At 35.4% G+C, this 23,801-nt stretch overlaps 2 protein-coding genes across 5 annotated transcripts in view; one reads left to right on the plus strand and one right to left on the minus strand.

Annotated features, from left to right (window-relative positions):
- ITGA4 (integrin subunit alpha 4) overlaps positions 1-10,704 on the plus strand; it is an 80,251-nt gene extending 69,547 nt beyond the window's left edge. The window contains exons 22-28 of the mRNA XM_054479296.2: positions 340-430; positions 2,589-2,696; positions 3,569-3,694; positions 4,711-4,830; positions 7,332-7,430; positions 7,909-8,028; positions 8,521-10,704. Of these exons, the coding sequence (XP_054335271.1) occupies positions 340-430; positions 2,589-2,696; positions 3,569-3,694; positions 4,711-4,830; positions 7,332-7,430; positions 7,909-8,028; positions 8,521-8,616 (760 nt within the window). The 3' untranslated portion in view covers positions 8,617-10,704. The remainder of the gene's footprint in view (positions 1-339; positions 431-2,588; positions 2,697-3,568; positions 3,695-4,710; positions 4,831-7,331; positions 7,431-7,908; positions 8,029-8,520) is intronic.
- CERKL (ceramide kinase like) overlaps positions 9,183-23,801 on the minus strand; it is a 121,375-nt gene continuing 106,756 nt past the window's right edge. For all 4 annotated transcript variants that reach the window (XM_054479297.2, XM_054479299.2, XM_054479300.2 and 1 more), the window contains 8 exons: positions 22,609-22,683; positions 21,655-21,832; positions 21,518-21,577; positions 20,795-20,820; positions 20,591-20,699; positions 17,677-17,773; positions 12,026-12,198; positions 9,183-11,190 (listed from right to left, as the gene is read on the minus strand). In XM_054479297.2, the coding sequence (XP_054335272.1) occupies positions 11,109-11,190; positions 12,026-12,198; positions 17,677-17,773; positions 20,591-20,699; positions 20,795-20,820; positions 21,518-21,577; positions 21,655-21,832; positions 22,609-22,683 (800 nt within the window). In that variant the 3' untranslated portion in view covers positions 9,183-11,108. The remainder of the gene's footprint in view (positions 11,191-12,025; positions 12,199-17,676; positions 17,774-20,590; positions 20,700-20,794; positions 20,821-21,517; positions 21,578-21,654; positions 21,833-22,608; positions 22,684-23,801) is intronic.

Consider the following 23,801-nt stretch of genomic DNA (forward strand, 5'->3'; position numbering starts at 1 on the left):
TAGCTGGTACTACAGGGAGGCGCCACCACGCCCAGCTAATTTTTTTGTGTGTATTTTTAGTAGAGATTGGGTTTCACCACGTTGGCCAGGCTGCCCTCAAACTCCTGACCTCAGGTGATGTGCCCTCCTCGGCCTCCCAAATTGCTGGGATTACAGGCATGAGTCACCGCTGCCGGCCCTAATTTAATTTTTTTTTAAATAAAATGTATATCTGACCACAAAACCAAAAGTATTCCATGGTGACTTGTAAATATGCTATATTCCAGACTATAGAAAAAGACGCTTTATAATACATCATCGAATAAGACAGTTAATTAAATTTGAATTTGTTTCTACCAGGTTTGTAAACCCAACTTCATTTGTGTATGGATCAAATGATGAAAATGAGCCTGAAACGTGCATGGTGGAGAAAATGAACTTAACTTTCCATGTAAGAAAAGTTAATTGTGTTGATATTTGTAACAACCTAAAAGGATGCCACTGATGCATTGCTCCAAGGGACATTGTACACCTATGACGTCCCTCAGCCTCTGCAGACCACGGCTGGCTGGAATGGGGCAGCAGCAGTGGTACTCCTGCCTCTCAGACCCCTGCTGCTTTCCTTCCACTTGTCTTGTCCCTGGTATTGAAGCCCATATCTCCTTACAGGACAGGTGAGAGAGAGCATGCAGGAACAGAGATAATGCCTGAAACAGGCAAAGTTATGGGATGAGCTGAATTTGCTAGAGACACATACAGAAAACAGGACAGGCTAAGGGAAGGCATCTTTGGGTGCAAATCAGTGAAATTTCTTCTCGGTTCAAGCTTATAAAAACCTCAGCACTACAAAGTAAAGGCGGCTCTTACCTCCCATCTCCATTTAAGATCACATTGGTCAGCCTTTCAAGCCATAAGTTTATGACCTGTGACAAGTGCTTTATCAATTATTAAATAACCTTTTAAAGTAAAGAGTACTATCATAATTCAGAAGTATTAGGAGACTGATGTAAACCTAAGTTTTTAAAAACATTTTTTGCTGTCAAACTGATATTTTTATTGTATCAAAGATGTTGGTGATTAGTAAATTTCCAAAAAAAAAAAAATTCTTTGAACCAAAAGCACTGTCCAAGCATTCTTATAGAATAATCTATATATGTGAGTAAATCTTGGATTAGGTATAATATTTTGTAAGACAATGCTTTTCAAAATGTGCATTAGAATCACTTGGGGTACCTATCCAAAATGCAAATTCCTTGGCTTTGCCCTAGATCTGTGGAAAAAGAATAACCTTGAAATCCTGTTGATTCTATGTATACTCCAATTTTTGTTACACTAGTTTATACTAATGTTGAAAAATTTTAGTTCTCCACTTTGAAGTCCCAAGAAATGCTCTTTAAAACCCAATGGGAGTTTGTGCTTTGATAAACTAAAACAGAAACCAAACTGAACTCTAGAATGTTTATTTATTAATTTACAATTAATAGTTACAAAGTATTTTATACTAAATTTATAATGTGGTGACTGGGACTGGAGAAACTTGCGGTATATAGGATTTCTGTGTCTAGCCAACTATGTAGATATTCTTAGAGGTTTAATTGTTGTTAGGCAAACAGAGATGTTTGTGATTTAGATTGATATTTAATGGCATCGAGAAGACCTTGTCTGTAGTGTTGGGCACTGCTAGGTATCTGTTGCTGACATTTCCTTTTGCAACTGCCCTGTGCTTTTATGGATTAGCAATTACCACCTGTTCCCAATTTGGAGACACTTTCTTCATCTATGTCACATGCATTCATAAAATGAGTGCAGGTCTGCAAGTCAGCTTTTTTAATCGAGGTACTGGGATGCATCTCTTTCTGACTTACTGTATTGGTTTTATAGTTAAGCTGCCAGTTCAGTAGACTATATTTTGGCCCCATTTCCCTTTTCAGGAATCTTCCATCCCCAAATTTATCATCCTCTTAAGCATTTTTTGACAAGTATTGTTAAAAACCTTTTGTGCTTTCTCAAAACCCAACAACATACTTTTCTTCTGAATGCATCAGCATATAGATCCTGAATAAAAATACATTTTTATTCACTTTCTCCTGCTGATTATCCTCTTAGCACAGAGTGCTTTTGCAATAACATCATAGGATTTAGAATTACAATACCTGAGTTTTGGTCATAACTCTTGTCATTTTTTAACTTTTGTCTTGGGAACACTAAGAACACCTGTTAGCATTTCCCTTAGCTGGTGAATACCAAAATGTTGGCCTACCTCATGAGAACCAAATGATATTTTTAAAATATGTAATGTAACATACAAATATATATTGTTTATGTCTCCTAAGACTGTTTCTCCAATAAACCATCAGCCTGTACTTTTTGTTTTCAACAATACCAAAACTAGAAGTTTAGAAATAATGACTCATTTGAAATTATTAGCAAACTTTAAAAATTCTGACTATGGATATCCTGTCTCCCTTTGTTATGCAGCTGCCAACTGTAAACCTCCACCACTATAAATGTTGCATGGAATATATGGGATCACCTAAAAGCTCACTGATATCTGTACTTACATTTATAGAAAACATTTAATTTATTAAAAAATTTTTCCTTCTTATCAGGTTATCAACACTGGCAATAGCATGGCTCCCAATGTTAGTGTGGAAATAATGGTACCAAATTCTTTTAGCCCCCAAACTGATAAGCTGTTCAACATTTTGGATGTCCAGGTAAAAATGTATTTCTTCCACCTAACCTTTATTGTGTGTCTTAAATACTAAAATAAATGCAAACCAATCCTTTATTCAAGTTATGATGCGAAAATGGATAATTGTTATCTTACTTCAGTCACACTCTAAGCTATGAATTCACCATGCATTTATTGAGTTATGCTTTGAATATTATACATTTCTTTAGAACTACAGAGTTACAGTGCAACTTTTACATTTGATTTAAATAACAGAACTATATTCTACCATCTCCATTGAATAATTATTTTGTTACATTTCTGTGTGATACGGACCTACAGAGGTAATTTGATTAGTAGAATTCTTCATAAAACTTGAAACTACTGTGCAAATATGAGGATTATAGCCTTTTTTTAAGGAAGCACTATTCAAACCACTTCTTAATGACCGATATTCTTGCATTGATGGTTCCATCAGAATTGTTTTGAGCTTAACAGGTTGAAGACAGAAGTCAACAAATCTACTAAATAGGTTTGAGGTCTGATTTTTAAAAATTCTACTTAAATTCCAGATTTAGAGAGAAGAATACAGTGTTATATTGTTTTGCCTATAAAGGGAAATAAATATTTAATATCATGCTAATGTTCCAATATCATTTTTCACATTTCTGCAAGGTTAAGGCCCTTTTATCAGCTTAGAACCTATATCCAACCTTCTGTAATTTGGCTGGGTTTTTGTGTTTCTGCCACAGACATTTAATCACTCCCAAATCTGTCAAAAAAATTTCTACAATTTCAGAGGTACTTGATATATTTTAGTAAAGATAAGCTACTGGAACTTTTAAAACCATGTTGCTTTTTGCTGTTTTTTCCAATGTTGAAAGATAAGATTTCTCTTGCTTTCTGTCTTCATAGACTACTACTGGAGAATGCCACTTTGAAAATTATCAAAGAGTGTGTGCATTAGAGCAGCAAAAGAGTGCAATGCAGACCTTGAAAGGCATAGTCCAGTTCTTGTCCAAGACTGATAAGAGGCTATTGGTAAGTTTCAATTTTTCAGGTTGTAGTTCCTGCTTTCCAACGGAGAAGTGAGACACTTAAAATCAAGTCAATGGGTTTGAGCTGTCACTTCAATGATAAGAGATAAGACAAGTTTAGGTAGTATTCTTGCATGGAAGAACAAGCATGGTTGGAGAGTTGGGATAGACCCAGGGTCTATCCCATATATAAACATGTTGGCCGGGTGTGGTGGCTCATGCCTGTAATCTCAGCACTTTGGGAGGCTGAGGTGGGCAGATCACAAGGTCAGGAGTTCAAGACCAGGCTGGCCAACAGAGTGAAACCCCGTCTCTACTAAAAGTACAAAAATTAGCCAGGTGTGGTGGCAGGTGCCTGTAATCCCAGCTACTCAGGAGGCTGAGGCAGAAGAATTGCTTGAATCTGGGAGGTGGAGGTTGCAGTGAGCCGAGATCACGCCACTGCACTCCAGCCTGGGTGACAGAGCAAGACTCCACCTCAAAAAGAAAAAAAAATGTTATACAGTTTCAGTTTTTTATCTAACAAATGCCCACTATTTGCCAACAAGACATTGTTCCAGACCCTTCAGGACACCAAGAGGTTGTCTTCACCTGGGCAGCCTTTGTGGCATGGGTTAATTTTCATTCTTTTCAGCTTAGTGAATGTATGAAAAAAACTGGAGAAGCAGTCATCACCTTGAAATGATCCACGTTTTACAACAAACAAAGAATATGTAACTTAGCAAGACTCTGATTAGGAACATTTTTTTAAAAATTCTGTCCCAGAAGATTATGTTAATACAAATAATAAGAACATATGCTCCAGTTTAAATACTTTATTATAATTTAGAAAATAAACATTCATGTCTTGTTTAAAGGTAATTTAAATGCCACTAAGGAAAGCAGATGTTTAATTTCATATTTATAGAAAGATGATTTTCAAAATGCCATTAGAGTATATATTAAATTCTATATAAAATATTTTAAAAATATTTTCCAATGTTGAAAATTTTAATGTAGCACTTTTATATTCCCTTCAAGTACTGCATAAAAGCTGATCCACATTGTTTAAATTTCCTGTGTAATTTTGGGAAAATGGAAAGTGGAAAAGAAGCCAGTGTTCATATCCAATTGGAAGGCCGGCCAACCATTTTAGAAATGGTAAGTCTAAAACATTGACAACTTGGTGGCTAAGTTTACATAAAATCTATAAATTCAGTCATATAGGCAGGATAGTATGAAGGCATTCAACAAATTAAGGTTTAAATAAAATTTTGGAGTAAAACTCTAAAACTGTATTTCTATCACTTCAACTATCTACATTGACTAAGTGAAATGGCTTTAGAAATTAACAGGTAATAAAGGCTAAAATAGGCCAGGCACAAGGGGTCATGCCTGTAATCCCAGCACTTTGGGAGGCCAAGGCAGGAGGATCACTTGAGGCCAGGAGTTTGAGACCAGTTGTATTCCTAGGTAGATGTCTGGTGTTATTTCTGAGGTCTCTGTTCTGTTCCATTGGCCTCTGTATCTGTTTTGGTTAGCCTTGTAGTATAGTTTGAAGTCGGGTAGCCTGATGCCTACAGCTTTCTTTTTGCTTAGGATTGTCTTGACTATATGGGCTTTTTTATGGTTCCATATGAAATTTAAAGTAGTTTTTTCTAATTCTGTGAAGAAAGTCAATGGTAGCTTGATGGGAGTAGCCTTGAATCTTTAAATTACTTTGGGCAGTATGGCCATTTTCACGATATTGATTCTTCCTATCCATGAGCATAGAATATTTTTTTCCATTTGTTTGTGTCCTCTTATTTCCTTGAGCAGTGGTTTGTAGTGCTCCCTGAAGAGGTCCTTCACATCCCTTGTAAGTTGAATTCCTAGGTATTTTATTCTCTTTGTAGCGAATGGGAATTCACTCATGATTTGGCTCTCTGCTTGTCTATTGTTATTGTATAGGAATGCTTGTGATTTTTGCACATTGATTTTTGTATCCTGAGACTTTGCTGAAGTTGCTTATAAGCTTAAGGAGTTTTGGGGCTGAGACCATGGAGTTTTCTAAATATACAATCATGTCACCTGCAAACAATTTGACTTCCTCTCTTCCTATTTGAATACCCTTTGTTGCTTTCTCTTGCCTGACTGCCCTGGCCAGAACTTCCAATACTATGTTGAATAGGAGTGGTGAGAGAGGGCATCCTTGTCTTGTGCCGGTTTTCAAAGGGAATGCTTCCAGTTTTTGCCCATTCAGTATGATATTGGCTATGGGTTTGTCATAAATAGCTCTTATTGAGATATGTTCCATCAACACCTAGTTTATTGAGCATTTCTAGCATGAAGGGATGATGAATTTTATTGAAGCCCTTTTACTTTAAAAGTATAGCTAAGAAGAAAAACTAAGGCTTTCATAAAATCAAATAAAAACATCAAAATTCAACAACAAAAACATATATTTAATTATTTAAAAAATTTAAATATCTTGGACTTCTTCCTACAAAGGAGCATGTATATTTATGAGGAGTCGTTTGAGATGAAACTAGTTTTATGTGGAGTTCTGTTTTTCAGCTTTCTCATCTGTTCAATATGGATAAATGAGATGATTTTTATAAGCACTTAGTTCATGGAACATAGGAAGCCAAAGGAAATGGCAGCCGTTATGTTCAAGTGGAATTTTTGAAATTGCCAAACAGTGCTTAAGAGGAAGATACACTATACAGGCAAAGAAGAAATATCCATTTTAGTTTCAACTGTGCTAAAAGCAAAGTCATTGAACCATCAGCAAGTCATTTAACCTTTTGCAGTTTGCCTTCTCTTTTTCTCTAGGTCTAGGTTTCTCATCAGTGGCCATAATTGGCATTTTGAACCAGATAATTTTGTTTTGGGGGGTTGTTCTGTGCACTGTAGGATATTTAGTATCATCCTCAGCCTCTATACGCTCACTGCTGGTAGTACCACCTCCCACATTCTGACACTTGACAGTTTCTTTAGACATTTCTGACTGTCCCTTAGGTGATAAAACCCTCCCTGCTGAGAACCACTGCTCTAGATCTATATGAAGCTTGTCATTTTCGGCTCTAAAATGTTAAATAACAACACTTACACAGTAGTTTTAAAGGTCATATCCCTCTTTAAGAATCTGACTAAATATATTCTTATCTCCCTCAGCAAATGCACACATGAAAACATCTCCTAAAGATTCTTAGAATTTATAAAGCCCATCTACAGGTCCCCAAGCTTCATGGATTCTGCATTATAAAATCCCTGCTTTAGATAGTAAAGTTCTGAGTTCATCCACTGATTTTATATTTGAATTCTATAATGTATTTAATTTAGAAAGAAATAAAAAGCCCAAATAAGATAGATTCAATATGCGGTGGTGGGGTGGAGAACACTGGTAAATGGTAACTTACCTCTTTCTGTAGTCTAATATTTAAATCAAGTTATTTGCAAGGTAGCTGTTTAATCAAAGGATTTCAATAAAATGATACTATATAAATTAATACCAAGACCACACTTTGGGAACCTAAAGGAAGCACTGCAGTTAATTTTAAGTGGTGAAATAAATTGGGGAAGGTAAATTGTGAACACCTCTAGCTAGAAGGTAAAGATCCTGATAAATTATGTCTTTATGAAATAAACCAGGCTATGGTGATTTTTCTTTTATTAAACAGGATGAGACTTCAGCACTCAAGTTTGAAATAAGAGCAACAGGTTTTCCAGAGCCAAATCCAAGAGTTATTGAACTAAACAAGGATGAGAATGTTGTGCATGTAAGATTACCCTCTTAACTGCTACATTAAAATTATACGAAAACACATTTCAAGGGTGTCTCTAATTACTTCCTTTTGAGTAACTGAGTTGGGAAAGTAGAGTGTGACCAGCTCATGGAGGGCCCCCAATACTTGGTTGAGAGTTGGTCATGGAGGGCCCCCAATACTTGGTTGAGAGTTGGCATTTTCCACAACTGGCAGGAGGGAACAATACAGCAGTTCTTTTAGAGAGGTGAATTGGGCAGCAGTGAGAATTGAATAGATTGAAGGAAAAGTCATGGATACAGCCCATTACACTCACTGTTTCTGCTAGTTACCAGTGTTTCCTGCAATTATATTAGAACCAGCAAAAAAATGGGGTGGGTAGTTCTAAATACTACTGGGGCTTATGGCAGGGCTTTAAAGGAAATATAAGCAACTTTTTAAACTGATTTTTTTTTTTTTGGTTTTTGAGTTTTATTTTTCTTAATTCACATAGGTTCTACTGGAAGGACTACATCATCAAAGACCTAAACGTTATTTCACCATAGTGATTATTTCAAGTAGCTTGCTACTTGGACTTATTGTACTTCTGTTGATCTCATATGTCATGTGGAAGGTAAGCATTTAACAATTACCAACATTAAACTACTAAAAATGACATTTTCTCAAAGCCAATTTGACTTCCAAGTTATTAGATTTAAATATTTCACTATTTTAATGTTAACTTTTTATGTTGCTCAGTACTGATCTCACATTTCTCTTCAACACCCAAGTCTTTCTAGAAAAATATGCCTTCTTAATTTGTTTTGAAAGACGTTCCTTTTAAAAAACCATTTGGAAAAGATTGCAAATTACACTGAATGTCAATTTTGGAGAGAATGTGGTGTGTATCACTGAGAATTTCTGCATTAAAAACAAAAATGTTTCTTTAACCCAGTATGTCCCCACTAATTTTTACTGATTACCTCTGTTAAACCTTTATGATTGATGTTACAAGGGATGCAGTTTAAGAAATATTGGTGTTAACTGCTTAGATATTAGAAATGAGTATAGTAGATAAGAGAGTGTACATAACTATACACTAGTGATTATGTAATGCTATTTTCAGGCCGGCTTCTTTAAAAGACAATACAAATCTATCCTACAAGAAGAAAACAGAAGAGACAGTTGGAGTTATATCAACAGTAAAAGCAATGATGATTAAGGACTTCTTTCAAATTGAGAGAATGGAAAACAGACTCAGGTTGTAGTAAAGAAATTTAAGAGACACTGTTTACAAGAAAAAATGAATTTTGTTCGGACTTCTTTTACTCATGATCTTGTGACATATTATGTCTTCATGCAAGGGGAAAATCTCAGCAATGATTACTCTTTGAGATAGAAGAACTGCAAAGGTAATAATACAGCCAAAGATAATCTCTCAGCTTTTAAATGGGTAGAGAAACACTAAAGCATTCAATTTATTCAAGAAAAGTAAACCCTTGAAGATATCTTGAAATGAAAGTATAACTGAGTTAAATTATACTGGAGAAGTCTTAGACTTGAAATACTACTTACCCTATGTGCTTGCCTCGGTAAAATGAACCCCACTGGGTGGGCAGAGGTTCATTTCAAATACATCTTTGATACTTGTTCTTTAAAAATATAATTTTTTAGAGAGCTGTTCCCAAATTTTCTAATGAGTAGAAGTGGACCATTATCACTTTAAAGCCCTTTATTTATAATACATTTCCTATGGGCTTTGTTCCAACAACCATTTTTTTCAGCAGACTATGAATATTATAGGCCTAATTGGCAAACTTCAGACTGAACATGCACACTGGTTTGAGCTTAGTGAAATGACTTCTGGATAATTATTTTTTTATACAGCTATGGATTTCCCCATCTTTCTGTATATATACACATGTGTTTTTATGTAGGTATATATTTACCATTCTTCCTATAACACACCTTTATCAAGCATACCCAGGAGTAAATAGTTAAGAACCATCTTCAAATCTTTTGTTATAAAATATTTGAATTTATATTCTGAAACAAAAGATTGTGAGTGTTGCACTTTACCTGATATACACTGATTTTAAAAATACAGAAACCATACCTCACTAATAACTTTAAAATCAAAGCTGTGCAAAGACTAGGGGGCCTATACTTCATACATATTATGTACATATTATGTACTATGTAAAATATTGACTGTCACACAAATATTTGCTTGGATGTAATTCTTTGTTACTCTTTACAAATCATGGAAATGAAGAAACAAAATTCATAAATTTAGCTGAAAGATACTGATTCAATTTGTATACAGTGAATATAAATAAGACATCAAAATTTTCATGAAATGTTAAGTGACAGGTAAAATATTTTTATAGTTTGTTCATACTATATGAGGTTCTATTTTAAATGACTTTCTGGATTTTAAATAATTTCTTTAAATACAATCATGTTTGTAATATTTATTTTATGCTTATGATCTAGATAATTGCAGAATATAATTTTATCTGACTCTGTCTTCACAAGAGAGCTGTAGCCGAATTTTGAACATCTGTTATAGGAAGTGATCAAATTAGAAGGCAATTTGGAAAAACAATTCTGGAAAAGATTTCTTTATATGAAGTCCCTGCCACTAGCCAGTCATCCTAATTGATGAAAGTTCTGTTCACAGGCCTGCAGTGATGGTGAGGAATGTTCTGAGATTTGTGAAGGCATTTGAGTAGTGAAACACAAGCACAAAACCTCCTGAATCCAGAGTGTGTATACACAGGAATAAACTTTATATCATTATAAAAAGGCTAGTCCTTCTTTCAGGAGAACATCTAGGATCATAGATGAAAAATCAAGCCCCGATTCAGAACTGTCTTCTCCAGGATGGTCTCTAAAGAAATTTAAATTTGGTTCTTTCCTACTCAGAAACAACTATATATTTCAGGTTATTTGAGTACAGTGAAAGCAGAGTACCTATGATTGTCCAACACAGGCCTCTCAGATACAAGGGGAACACAATTACATATTGGGCTAGATTTTGCCCAGTTCAAAATAGTATTTGTTATCAACTTTGTTACGTATGATGAATTTTAAAACCCTACCACTTTAAGATGGGTTATTCTTTTTGGGCAGGTAGACTATATAACTAACTGTGATTTTGAAATTTAACTGCTCTGGATTAGGGAGCAGTAAATCAAGGCAGACTTATGAAATCTGTATTATTTCAGAATTATCTAGGTTAAATATTGATGTATTATGATGGTTGCAAAGTTTTTTGTGTGTCCAATAAACACATTGTAAAAAACCAGAATTTGAATTGATATTTCATCTTGACTTTTAAAGCCCTAGAGGCTAAATTGTTAGTAACATCAAAAATAGCAATTTCTATTAGGATATCTGTTTGGCCACACAGTGGGAGGTTAGAGCAATGGAGCATTACTGAGTTCCTCCCCCTGTCAGATCAGCAGCAGCATTAGATTCTCATAGAAGTGCAAACTGTATCATGAACTGGTATGTGAGGGATCTAGAGTGCCATGTTCCTTAAGAGAATCTAATGCCTGATGATCTGAGGTGGAACAGTTCATACTGAAACCATTCCCCCATCCAGGGAAAAACTGTCTTCCATGAAACTGGTCCCAAAAAGGATGGGGACCACAGGTTTAAAGCATGGCCATATTTCTTTATATTAAAATTCTAGTTTGTACATTTCTTTTAGAAACAATTACATGTTACTTTGGAATCATTTATTTCTTCCATGCTTCCTCCATAAAGACTGATAAGTCTTGGATGCAATCTGTAAAGAAAATACATTATTTCATCAACTTATTTTGTTATTTTTCACACATACACCTAATAAGTATGGTACACAATGCCAAATACAAATTGATAACAAACACAGCATTCACAACAGAGCTGTAATCTAGAAAACTGAGAAGGTCTGATAAATCATCAACAACAGTAATTGCTCTAAAGCCTCCTTAAACTGACTTCCTTGATTTTCCAATGCTCTCTATTACCTCTGTAAAACAGTCAGTCATGCCTCTAGAACACCCACGTCTAGTGGGCACCCCTGCATGCTTCTTCTAACCACTGAGTGTCACAACGCCTACCAAGGATGCGTTTGCAGGTTCCTAAACCTGTTTATACCAGTTGCTATGTAAAATTGTTCCCAAGGGAAGTTGAATGCTTTGTAAAGGCCTAATAAAAGCAAATTGCTGAACAAAACGTGTTACAGTAATTATGAGTGAGAGGAAACTAAGATGGAAGGATAAAAATCTAACACTTTACTACTCAGATGGCTCCACTAAAAGGTTTAAGATCTTGATCCATTTTTAAAAATCCAGAATGGAAGTTGTAGACATTATCTGTAGTTTATGCACAACAATAAATTAGAAAGCCAATGTAGACATGCATAACCAAAGAAAATGCCTTGGCTCTACATAACAGTTGAATAAATGTAAAGTTACTTTTTATTTATTGAAATTTGTGCATGTCTCTTTATGCTTCCCTGATTTACTGATTTTTTAAAAACTAACCAACTGCCTGCTTTGATAGTTCAGAGGAGAGCTTTCATTGTACCATTAGATTTATGTTTACTGGTTGACATATAAGCAGTGAAATAGACTTACCTAATATGGACCTCTGATGCAACTTCCATTAAATCACCATCTACATTCCAAGGGAAACAATTTTCTGAAGCAGTTTCTTCCTCCTCCTCCTCTGGATTATATCCACCAGTATTATTCCTTGGATGAACTTTTACTTCCTCAACAGTGTAAGTCTCAACAAATGGAAAATTGAACTAAAATACAAATAATCATTATACTTGGTTTATCTCTAGCTACTAACGCAAATCAAAGTTCACTGTGCCCTCTCTCACAAGTAAATATCAACATGTATGCTGACATTTTCATAGCTTTGAGACTATGAACAGGGATCTCCAGCTTTTTTTGGAAGGAATCTCTTATCCAAAGCCTTTTGGGTTCTTTTAGATCTAGCACCTAGAAATCTTTTTTGGAAGAAGGAATCTCTTATCCGAAGCATTTTGGGTTTAGATCTAGCACCTAGAAATCTTGTTTTATGACAAATAGTAACATATCTGTGAGAAGTTGCATATAATAGTGATACTGTAGATTTTTCAATTAAAGATAATCTTTAATACTGGCCTGGAGATACAGAAGACATATAATCCATTGAGTTTATCAACTTGTCAATTAGTTTAGCTGACATAAAGCAAACTAGTACAAGTTTCACACTTGGAATTTAATTTGGAAGAACGGAAGTCTAAACTTCTGAAGATAAAATGGGATGTATGTCGTCTTTTAAAAGAGAAAGCCAATCAAATATGGATTTTAAAAGGTGTTTGCCTGCCCCATTCCCACTTTAACAATGGACACAAGCTGCAAGATCACTGTTTACTTACCACTATAGAATGGTGCAAGGTAAACTTCAACTTGTGTTTTTTCTTGTTTGCCTAAGTAAACTACACTGAAAAAGCACTATGTATTTTCTGAAATAATTAAGAAAATATAGCCAGATAACTTGAGCAGAAATGTATAACTACTCATTTCAGTTTTCAGAAAAATGACATGAGATACATTCCTAATTAAACATCATCTACATAGTTTTTCCCCTTTTACACATGTAAACCTCAATGAAACATAGTTTTAAAAGTTGACAGAAAACTAATATTTTCCTCAACACCCATATTTTACATATGTAGATACCAAGGTCCAGCCGACTTTCCAGTTTATACTGTAAACACAGTTAAACAGTAGATGATATGATGGCATCAGCTGTTGTGACTGAGGTACAGAATTAGAGGGCCCCAAGTAAAACTGTTTGACAGTAACTGCATTAGACCTCCTACCTCAGGTATAAAGCCTTGGCTACATGCCTCATCCTTGTAGAATTATCTACATAATCATTCATGTTAGTTGATAATTCATTTAAAACACACAACTGCCTGTTATGGGCTAAATTATATTTCCCTCCCCCACCCCAACTATGTTCAAGTCCTAACCCCTGGTACCTGTGAATGTCCCCTGTTTAGAAGTAGGGGCTTTGCAGGTAAAATCAACTTAAGATGAAGTCATTAGGGTGGGCCCCAGTCCAATATGACTGATGTCCTTATGAGAGAAGAATGCCAAGGATGGCAGAGTCAGAGACTGGAGTGATGCAGCTGTAAGCCAAGGAATGCCAAGAATTGACAGCCACCACCAGTAAGTCTATTATCTTAAATCAGCAGTTGTCATGTGCACACCTCACAAAATGAAGATCTAGCCATCCTTCAAATGCTTTAACTGTGAAGCCACAGACACTGTTAAGTGGGACTTTAGGGAGCCAAGAGCTTAGTATCCTGTGTGAGGGTATGTTTGGGGCATGGGGAGGAGAAGTAAACAGTTATAATTGTGATACAGAGAAGTGCCATGATGGCGCAAGCGTGGAGTTCAACGGAGGAAACAAGAGGAGGCAAACAGGCTACAGATGTTGGGAAAGCTTCCCATTTCAATTGAGCCTTAAAGAACATATAAGACTTAGCCTGGAGAAGAAAGTCTGGAGAGAGGAAGCATTTAAAAAACTAGAGGCAAACCATGGTCAAGCAACTACACAGAATTCAGTGTGACTCCTAGGTGCTCAATCATGCCCCTTGGCCCTGAAATTCTTGTATTGAAATCCTCGCCCTGTATACCTCAGAACATAACTATATTTGGAGATAAGATCTTTATAGAGATGATTAAGCTAAAATGATGTCTTTAGGCCCTCATCCAATACGACTGGTGTCCTTCTAAGAAGAGGATATTTGGACATAGGAAAAGACATCGGGGATGAACAGAGGAAAGACCACTCACTTGTGGGTGCTGTGAGAAAGGTGCCATGTGCCAGCCAGAGAGAGAAGACTCAGGACAAACCAAAACTGCTGACATCGTCTTGCAGCTCTAGCCTCCAGAACCATGAAAGAAATACATTTGTTTGTTTAAGCCATCTTTTCCATGGTATTTGTTATGGCAACCTTAGCCAATGAATAAAATGCCAAGACACTGGGAATGTGGTGGAGGGTGGTAATAAGAGGTGGGGTTGCAACACAGGCAGGGACCTGGATACCAAGGCCACATGTTCCAGACTGAGGAAATTCCATATTTTTCTGACAACAAGAGAAAGGCACTGAACAAGCAGGAGAGAAATCCAATGTGTGTCTTAGAAAAAAGTTTCTCTAAAAAGAGGTATGGAAGACAAGACCAGAGAACCTGAAGGCCAAAAGGAGGCTACTGTAAGCAAGAAAGGATTAAAGTTTGAATTAAGGTGAGGGAGAAATTTTAGAAACATTAAGAGACCGACAGAACAAGTTAGGGGACTGGTAGTGACGAATGAGGAAGAAGGAACAGTTCAGGGTAACCTGGATGGATAGAAATTGGTGCCATTGACCTGCACAGAGCAATGCAGAAGGAACAACTTTAGGGGAAAAGATAAGCTCAGCTGTAGACATGTTGGCCTCCAGATGCCGGTGAGTTTCAGAACCTCCTCAGCATACAAGAACACAGAGGTCCTGCAGATAAGACAAGATGACAGAACCCTTCGGAGTGCATGATGTTCAGATAGTTCAAAAGTGAGGGGCAATAAGGCCATCCAGGAGACGACATCCTGAGAAGATGAGAGGGCTGCAAAGAAATCCCGGGGGGAAGCACTCACATTTAAGGTTTTAAACTCCCTACCAAAAATGGTCACAATGAAAGAGAAAAGTGTGGACAGTGAGAAGGGGGGCAAAGCAATAGGATGGAGCTGCAAGGACTTTGAAGGGTAGTGTTCAGCCTCTATCTAATTTTACACAGAGATGGGGAAGGAACAGGAGCCACTCCACACATGGTGGTTTCAATCTATTTTACGGTGTTATACAGTAACATTCGCTTATTCAACCTGGTAAACATGGTTCACAGAAGCAGATGTTACTCTCCTTAGACTGAATTGCCACATTTTCCTTCCTGAATACCAGCACTGCTACGAATTTGCAGTAGACATGATTTTTACATAGATCTGATTTTCATGATCTTACAAAATTTATGTAAATTCACATTTTTAATGTCACCATGAAGGAAAGAGCCTAAATAAACACACCTGTATGGATAATTAACAAATCAAATTAACACTGCTTGAAAGCAGTCACCCTGGGAATCAATCTAATTATTCTTACTATATACGCTATGCAAAATATTTTAGAATTCTTTGCAAAAAAAAAAATAGCATGGATTTTAATTTTTGAAAGTTGATAAATAAAACAGAGTTAAGGCCAGTGAATCACACACAGGCAACTGTTTCTTGTGTCAAAAGCAAGATATGCCTCGTAGAGTACATGAGAAAATATGATAAATCCTGCATAATATTATCTCTTTTAGAAAACATCTTCCTATCGATACAGATTTTTATTATTTTCTGTATGTCTGTCTTTATGTGTAAGGTAACCATTGCTTTTAAAATCAGAAGAAAGGTATATTGATTAAAAAAAAAGAATATTTATAAAAATTGCCTGAGAGACTTGCCCCATAGGCAATTTCAAAAGAGATCTTCCATAAACAATTTGTATAACATACACCTCCCCAAAATAAATACAGAACTTCTCAGGGGTAGATTAATAGGTTAATACTATTTAAGTTCTCAAATAGAGGCACATGAATGAGGTTAATACTTACTTAACTTCTCATTTATTTAATAAAAAAGGATTTGGAAAAAATTCTACCAAGGTAATGATACTAATCTTGAGGAACATGGAATTTTGAGTGCTTTAAGTCATTTTCTTGTTTCTATTTTCTGAATTAAAAACAGCAATGAATATATAGTGCTTTGGGTTTTTTAAAAATTGATTTTAATGTTTAAAAATTTATTAAAATGTGAAAAGGCATATATTCCTTTGAAAATCAATAAATCTCCATATTCCACCCAAACACATACATAAAGGTGTTATGTAGGCTCACAACCTACATTATACTTGCTGATCTACTTTGACATATAAAGAAAGTGGAACTGTAACTAATTTTTTATGATTTAAGTTCCTAAGCAGCCCAGTTAGTTGTTCAATACATGAGGATCAAATAATGTTATAGATAGAAGATCAAACTTCATGAAGATGGCCTAAGAAAGTTTGAAAATATAATGAGGCAAAAATGGAGAGACTTGCTATGGCTAAGGTACATAAGCAAGGTTCAGCTGCCAGTCATTGGCTGGGTTTAGTCTCGTCTTCCTCCTGTCTGTTCTCTCCCAACTATATCCAAGCACCATTTTATACCTTTAAGAATGTGTGGGCCGGACGTGGTGGCTCACGCCTGTAATCCCAGCACTTTGGGAGGCCGAGGTGGACACATCACGAGGTCAGGAGTTTTGAGACCAGCGTGACCAACATGGTGAAACCCCGTCTCTACCACAAATATAAAAATTAGCTGGGCGTGGTGGTGTGAGCCTGTAATCCCACCTACTTGGGAGGCTGAGGCAGGAGAATCGCTTGAACGTGGGAGGCGGAGGTTGCAGTGAGCAGAGATCACGCCACTGCACTCCAGCCTGGGTGACACAGCGAGGCTCTATCTCAAAAAAAAAAAAAAAAAAAGTGTGAAACTATAGGGTTTTACAACCATACCTATGTACTTCAAAGACTCACAATTTCAGAAATTCAAATATTTCAAGGATAATTTTCCTAATAATCAGGTCAAAATAGCTGCCAAAATAATATGGCTTGTAATAGTTACTGTTTCTCTTTAAAGCAAATCACTTAAGTGGAAATATATATCTTCACATATTCTCATTTTGAATGAATATTTGTATAAAAGTGTCATATTTTTAAATACATATCTACAGATCTATTGCAATGAGCATAGGCAGATATGCAAACAAATGTCAGGAAGATCTAAAGATCATAACTTTAGAAAGTCTGCTGCCATAATATCAAGAAGGCTAAACTCTCAAATTTCACTTCTTTTCATTCTGAAGAACAGCCTGAGTATGTAATTTTATCCTTAATTTATTTCACATTGCAATATAACACTACATTTCCTATTTTATCTTTGTGGTTACATATACATAACCACTAATTCATCATTCAAAAAAGGCCAATCTATATTAATCCTGGTGGGTGCTTTTCAAAATTTGGATGAAACAGATTGGGAAAAAAAAGATTAATATATTCAGAAGAAAATGAAACCTTCTTATGAGGCAGGATTCGATGTCAATGCTTGTGGCAACTTTTTCTACATGATTAATAGCTTTGCAAATAAGTAACAAAAAGAATTTACTATACCTGATTTTTTACACTGGCATATCTTTTCAGGTGTTTTATAAATTCTGGTCGAGAAGTGTTTCGGGCAATTATAAGAGCCATACTTCCATTATTCAATCTGAAATTAAATATTTCTATTAGACATTAAGAAGTTTACTAAGAGATTATACCAAAAATTATGACATACTGTTCCTTATAACAAGTATACTGTTTACTGAAAGTATTGGACAAGATAGATAAATCACCATGTTACATTTACCTAAAATTCATAAACCATATCTTGCTATTTTTTAAATGATGCAGGCTTTCAAATGAGTTTTATTAAATCTTTGGCTTCCTTCTCAATAAGCTCTTACATTAGAGCATTTTACAAAACAAACCATCAAGCATCCTACTCACATATCAAGACATAATTTAAAATACAATGTAATTAGAAATTCTAAATGTGAAACTATGTTGTTAAAAGATTATAGAAGAGTTAATATGCACAAGTAGTGTAACAAATAGCTCAACATTTTCTGAAATCTAAAGTGTGATTTAAATATTTATTTATAGACAGAAGGTCTAAGTGACATAGGAAATGAAATAAATCAAAGTGGCCTTTGGATGGATGAAATGGAGTGAACAAATGCTGCCACACATGTTCAGTTAAATGACTGAACATTTTAATCTTGCATAACTGTTCCATCCAATATAAGAGACTGAAAATTCAGAGGTGTGATTTAGTGCCAAAACAGCCACTCACAAATGCATCAAGCTATAGAATGCGGTTTGCAGAAATACATACAAATGACTTCTAGCTTGATTTCAGTGCAAACATGAAGTTAATCTAAGAATAACAACAAAATAAAAAAAAGAGCTCTTAGTATCTTATGGAAGCTCAGGTCAGAGCTGTAAGGGACCTTAGAGATTATCTCATCATTCGCTCATTTCACGTAGAAGGAAAAGACAACTCTGAGTTTAAGTGATTTGTTCAAAGGCACACAGAGAAAAAATGGTCATCAGCACCAATACTCCAGGTGCTCAGTATGCTTTCCATCATGCTTCTTCTTCCCAATTAAAAATAAACAGCACCAAAACATTCATGGTAGTGTTACTGTGCATCTTTTTTTTTAATTGCATAATTTTGTAAACATTAAAAGCATTATCCTATGCCTGCTTTGCAATATTTACTTGAAATAGAAACACAACTTACATAGCTGGCACTGCTTTAAATGTCTCACATATATGAACACATTTAATCTTAGAATACTTAGAATATAAGAATATTAGTTCCTATTGGCAATTTGCACTGAAATATTTTAACATAAATTATTATTTATCATGGTAGGGAAAAAGAAGAAAGTGAAATCTCCTGTTCAATCTTCCTGAATCATCAGAAGCTACATCTCTGAAAAATCTCTGGTCAAATGAGTCTTGATCAAAAGGTCTTTGCAAAGATGGCATGTTGTGATTATAAACCACATAAGAAATCTCTAATTAGTCATCCTTCTCTGAAAAATTCATCAATACTGATTAAGCCTGCAGAGGCAACAGTGGAATTCTAGTCAAGCTGAACATTTACGGAGTGGCTTTGACAGAGCTATGAATCGATTGTTCCCAGAAGAGCAGGTCTACCCTCCCAAGAAGGTCCTTAAACAAACAGGGTTAGATAAACATTGTCTCAAGTCCTGCAGAACATAGCTCCTTGGTCAGCTAGCCGCATCTTCAAGTTTAGTCAGGGAAACTACATTACGAAAGCACACAGCTATCTAGGATTTCTGAGGGTGTGGGGGAAAACTATCAGGCTCAATTTCTAAATCACACAAGGTTCAAAATACTCAAGTTTTAGCACTAGATGTAATTAATGAGGACCTTGCCATCTGGGTTTTCAATATCGAAGTTTGCAGTTTCTCTTTTTTCTTCTCTAACTTTGAATATTTCCCTGTTTATTGGCTATATTTCACAACACTCACGATCCTTTCTCCTACACTCTACAGGATTGGATTCAGGAAAGAAATATTTTCAGCCCCATAATGGACAGCTGCTTAAGAAGAATGTGCAAGAGAAGGAATGTCTATATCCTATGGATAAAAAGATATATATAAGATGTCTCATATTTTATTCAATTGAATATGTGGGCAGGAGATTGATATGCACTACTATTCACATTAAATAGAACTGAAATGTTTCTTTTGACTAAAGGTATCTGATATGGTTTGGCTTTGTGTTCCCACCCAAATCTCATCTTGTAGCTCTCATAATTCCCATGTGTTGTGGGAGAGACCTGGTGGGAGATAACTGAATCATGGGGTTGGGTCTTTCCTGTGCTGCTCTCATGGTAATGAATAAGTCTCATGAGATCTGATGGTTTTAAAAATAGGAGTTTCCCTGCACAAGCTCTCTTGTCTGCTGCCATGTGAGATGTGACTTTCATCTTCCACCATGATTGTGGAGCCTCCCCAAGCAACGTGGAACTGTAAGTTCATTAAACCTCTTTCTTTTGTAAATTACCCAGTCTCAGGTATGTCTTTATCAGCAGCATGAAAACAGACTAATACAGTGTCAAATATACATATGTGTGATTTTCATGCTGAGGATATTTACGTTTGCATTAAAGTTGGACAGCAAAGACATTCACAAGAAATGTCAGTATTTAATATAATGTTCTCCACAACTAAATGAATAAATCAAGCAAAGTAGGCATAAAATTCTATCAATAAAACTTAGGAAATATTATTTTAGCCTCAGTGACATTAGTCAATGATTATCTGATAATTATTCCAGTTCAACAGTTGTTCTCAACCTACTGTGACGACAAATCCCTTAGAATCTCTAATATACAAAGATAAACTACCTGTTAAGTTTCTAGCTAACCAACAGTTAATTGGATATCCTGGAAAAAAAAATGGTCTATAAGAAATGTATCAACAATTCAATAAAAATGCTTACTAACCTGGTATTAGGTGCCAAGCCTCTAGGTGCCACTGAACACAGGCAAGGAATTGCCATAATGCTGACATTCAAGAACTGACCCTGGATCATTTGCCATTGATCATTACAGTCTAAAGGTAATGAAAGTGATTAGTTATTTTCCCTCATCAGAGCAAAATGTCAACAGAACCTGGCAGAGTTCTCAAGGAGATACTTTTCGACTCACCAGATTTGGGAGATCCCTGTGCCCTCCTAAAAGAAAGAAAACAAAACAAAGACATAAAACAGGTAACGCACGCACACACACACACAAATCTAATAAATACGAGAAAATTAGAGAACTCATCATTACATATGTTAAATACTTTCTTCAATTAGATAGTAAGTAAAAACGTGTACAATTTTGTTGCTGCCAACATAATGTGTTGATTCATTTAAAGGTAAACTAGTATTATAAGGAATAATAATGTACTATTTCTTCAAAGACTATAACCCTTCTTTAATATGGCTTTAATATTTGTATTACACACTAGACCAAAATTATCATGAGGGACAAAACTGTGTGTTGTGTTCATTTTTTGGTGCATTGTTGTATTCAAAGTGCCTGGCATATAGTAGGCACTCAAAAGAAAAGGGAAAGGGAAGAGGAAAGAAAGGGAAAAAAATAAAGGAAAGGAAAGAAAGGGGAAGGGAAGGGAAAAAGAGAATGGAAGGAGGGAGGGAGAGACAGAGGGGGAAGGAAGGGAGGAAAGAAGGAAGGAAAAAGAGAAAAAGGCTGACTGAGTAGTTGTTTGCTTACTAGGACCTGTAAGAGTCTGTGATTCTATATTCTTTACTACTATGTTAGAAAAATAACCAAAGATCCTAAGTCTGATCAATTGTTTGTCAGAATGTTTTATGCTTTAAAGAAAGATATAGGTTATCTGTATTACATTGAGTTTTTACCTACCTTTCTTGCACATCATCAGAGCTGTTAAATGGTAAAAATGATATTTCACAGTCTTCTGCCCTAAAATGTAATGAAATTTGTTATTAACAGTCATTGAACCTGGGATACAAAATTTTTGGTTTAAGAAAAGGACTTACTTAAGTTTTGCCAGTGCCTTAACAACAGCAAAATCTCTCCGTTGGTTAGGGGACATCCATCGATATTTTTCTGCCAGAGCCAAAGTTCTTCCACCAAAGCCAAACATGGCTGAGAACCCAAAGCGAAGAAGCTTGCCAGCGGTGCTGAAGGTGCAGACGTCGACCAACTGTACATGCCCTTGAATATTACGTTAAATATTAGTCAGTGAGTACAGTAGGACTTGTATCAAAACAGCAAACATAAGAGAGCATATTTATTGGCTTATAGGAGAATATCTCAAGGTACTGTAGACCATGAACATCCCTCACTTTCTCTTCAGTTCCCTTTACCTGTAACTACAACAATTACCATTTTTAACTTGTTCAGGTTACTAGTGAAGAAACCCAGAGTACTAAATTTTTCAGCTTATTGCTATTTCCTATAAAACATGGTCAAAGAAACGAAGTTAAAGTAGATAGGCAAGGTAAACTTAGATTTAACAGTAGTTTGGTGTTACATATACCTGAGCTTATATGCTTTTTACCAATTGGGATAATAAAATATCTATAGACGTATACTGGCTGAAATTTTTTTCTGGTATGTTTTTTCATTAATAACATAATCCTAGTCCTAGAGTCTTGGTACACTCCTACATCAGTGTTGGATATACTTAAAGAGTATTCATTAATGTTCTTCATCTGGTTATAAAATTATTATTTTGAGCACACTACAATATTTTTTTCTATAGAGATTACAATAAAACTTCATTTACTGCTCTTTACAAAGCAAGTATTTTGAAAAGACAGGCAATCCACATAGTAAAGCATTGCTTTTTGGTTTTTTAGTCAAACATTTCTCTATTTTAAGAGACAAAGAACCTGCCTTTTCTTAAAGTCTGATGGAAATAAGATGGCCTTCCTTATATAAATCAAAATTTCCTTAGAAAATATGAACTACTTTGGAAGAATTCTTACCCATTATAATGTGCAATGTTGCAGTTATCACATGAGGAACTCCATGAAGAGAATGTGCCAATACATTAGTAGATCCTGCCAAAGCAATTTCAAAACATGCACTATTAGGGTAGAATGTGTTCAAATTAACATTTGCTCTTACTTTATGTAGATGTCATTCTGCAATGTTCAGATGAAAAATAAACGAGAATTTATAAAATCAGGAAAGTTAATGTGAATATTAGAAGTTTAAGTTCTTATTCACAGTATAGATGCATATCAAATGTCTACACATTTGTTGAATATTTAAAATACTTAGAAATTTAAAAATAGTTTATAGTAACCGCTTACAGCTTTTTTTAATCATGATTGTCTATTTTCTACCTGCCAAATGCTAGCTATATCAAAGCCCACTTCATCCAACCTTAATGAATGGGTTTTTAGCTTCAATGCCAAAATGAGGATCAACAGCAAAAGGGTGCCTCTGGGGAGCAGAGACACATGCATACATAAATAAAAGAGAAAATAATCCAAATAATAACTCAGAAAATAAAATAATTACAAACTACAAAAAATATGCTCTAAATACATTTAATGAATCTTAGAGGTAAGCTCTTAGCCAAATGAGAATCCCCTGTTATCTGACAAATGTCTCCTACACTGAAGAAAATGTTTAATTCAATTGTATTTTCCATGTATGAAGATTTGTATTTGAAACATTATGATTTCTGATTTTCATGATTATTAGAATTTAAGACACACCTGGATTTTCCCCACCAGTCCACAGAGGCAAAGAGCTCCCTAAGTTACGCCCCTTTAATGTTTATGTGTAAGTGAAATCTGAGGTACAGGAGACAATACCAGCTAGCCCCTCCCATTCCCAGGAGGCTAAAGAGAATTTAAAATTATTAAGAACAAAATAAATGAAACTACAATTTTTCTTGAATTAAAGAATATAATAAGTAAGTCCAATAATAGCCAAGAGCTGTGAAACCATGGATGCGGTGTGTTCCGGTTATCAAGGCAAAGACCAGTCCTCTGGATTTTGTTAATCAGAAGCATTCCTATGTGATCATACATAATTGCTTCAATTTGTGTTACTTTGAACTGATATGTACTTGGGTTGCTAAATTGGAGAAGCTGAGGCAGCTTAGCCATTATCAACCAAGAGGTCATTAAAATCATAATTTTTTAGGTAACTAAGAATAAGCATA

This window comes from Pongo pygmaeus, chromosome 11 (assembly GCF_028885625.2).
Source record: "Pongo pygmaeus isolate AG05252 chromosome 11, NHGRI_mPonPyg2-v2.0_pri, whole genome shotgun sequence".
NCBI lineage: Eukaryota > Metazoa > Chordata > Mammalia > Primates > Hominidae > Pongo > Pongo pygmaeus.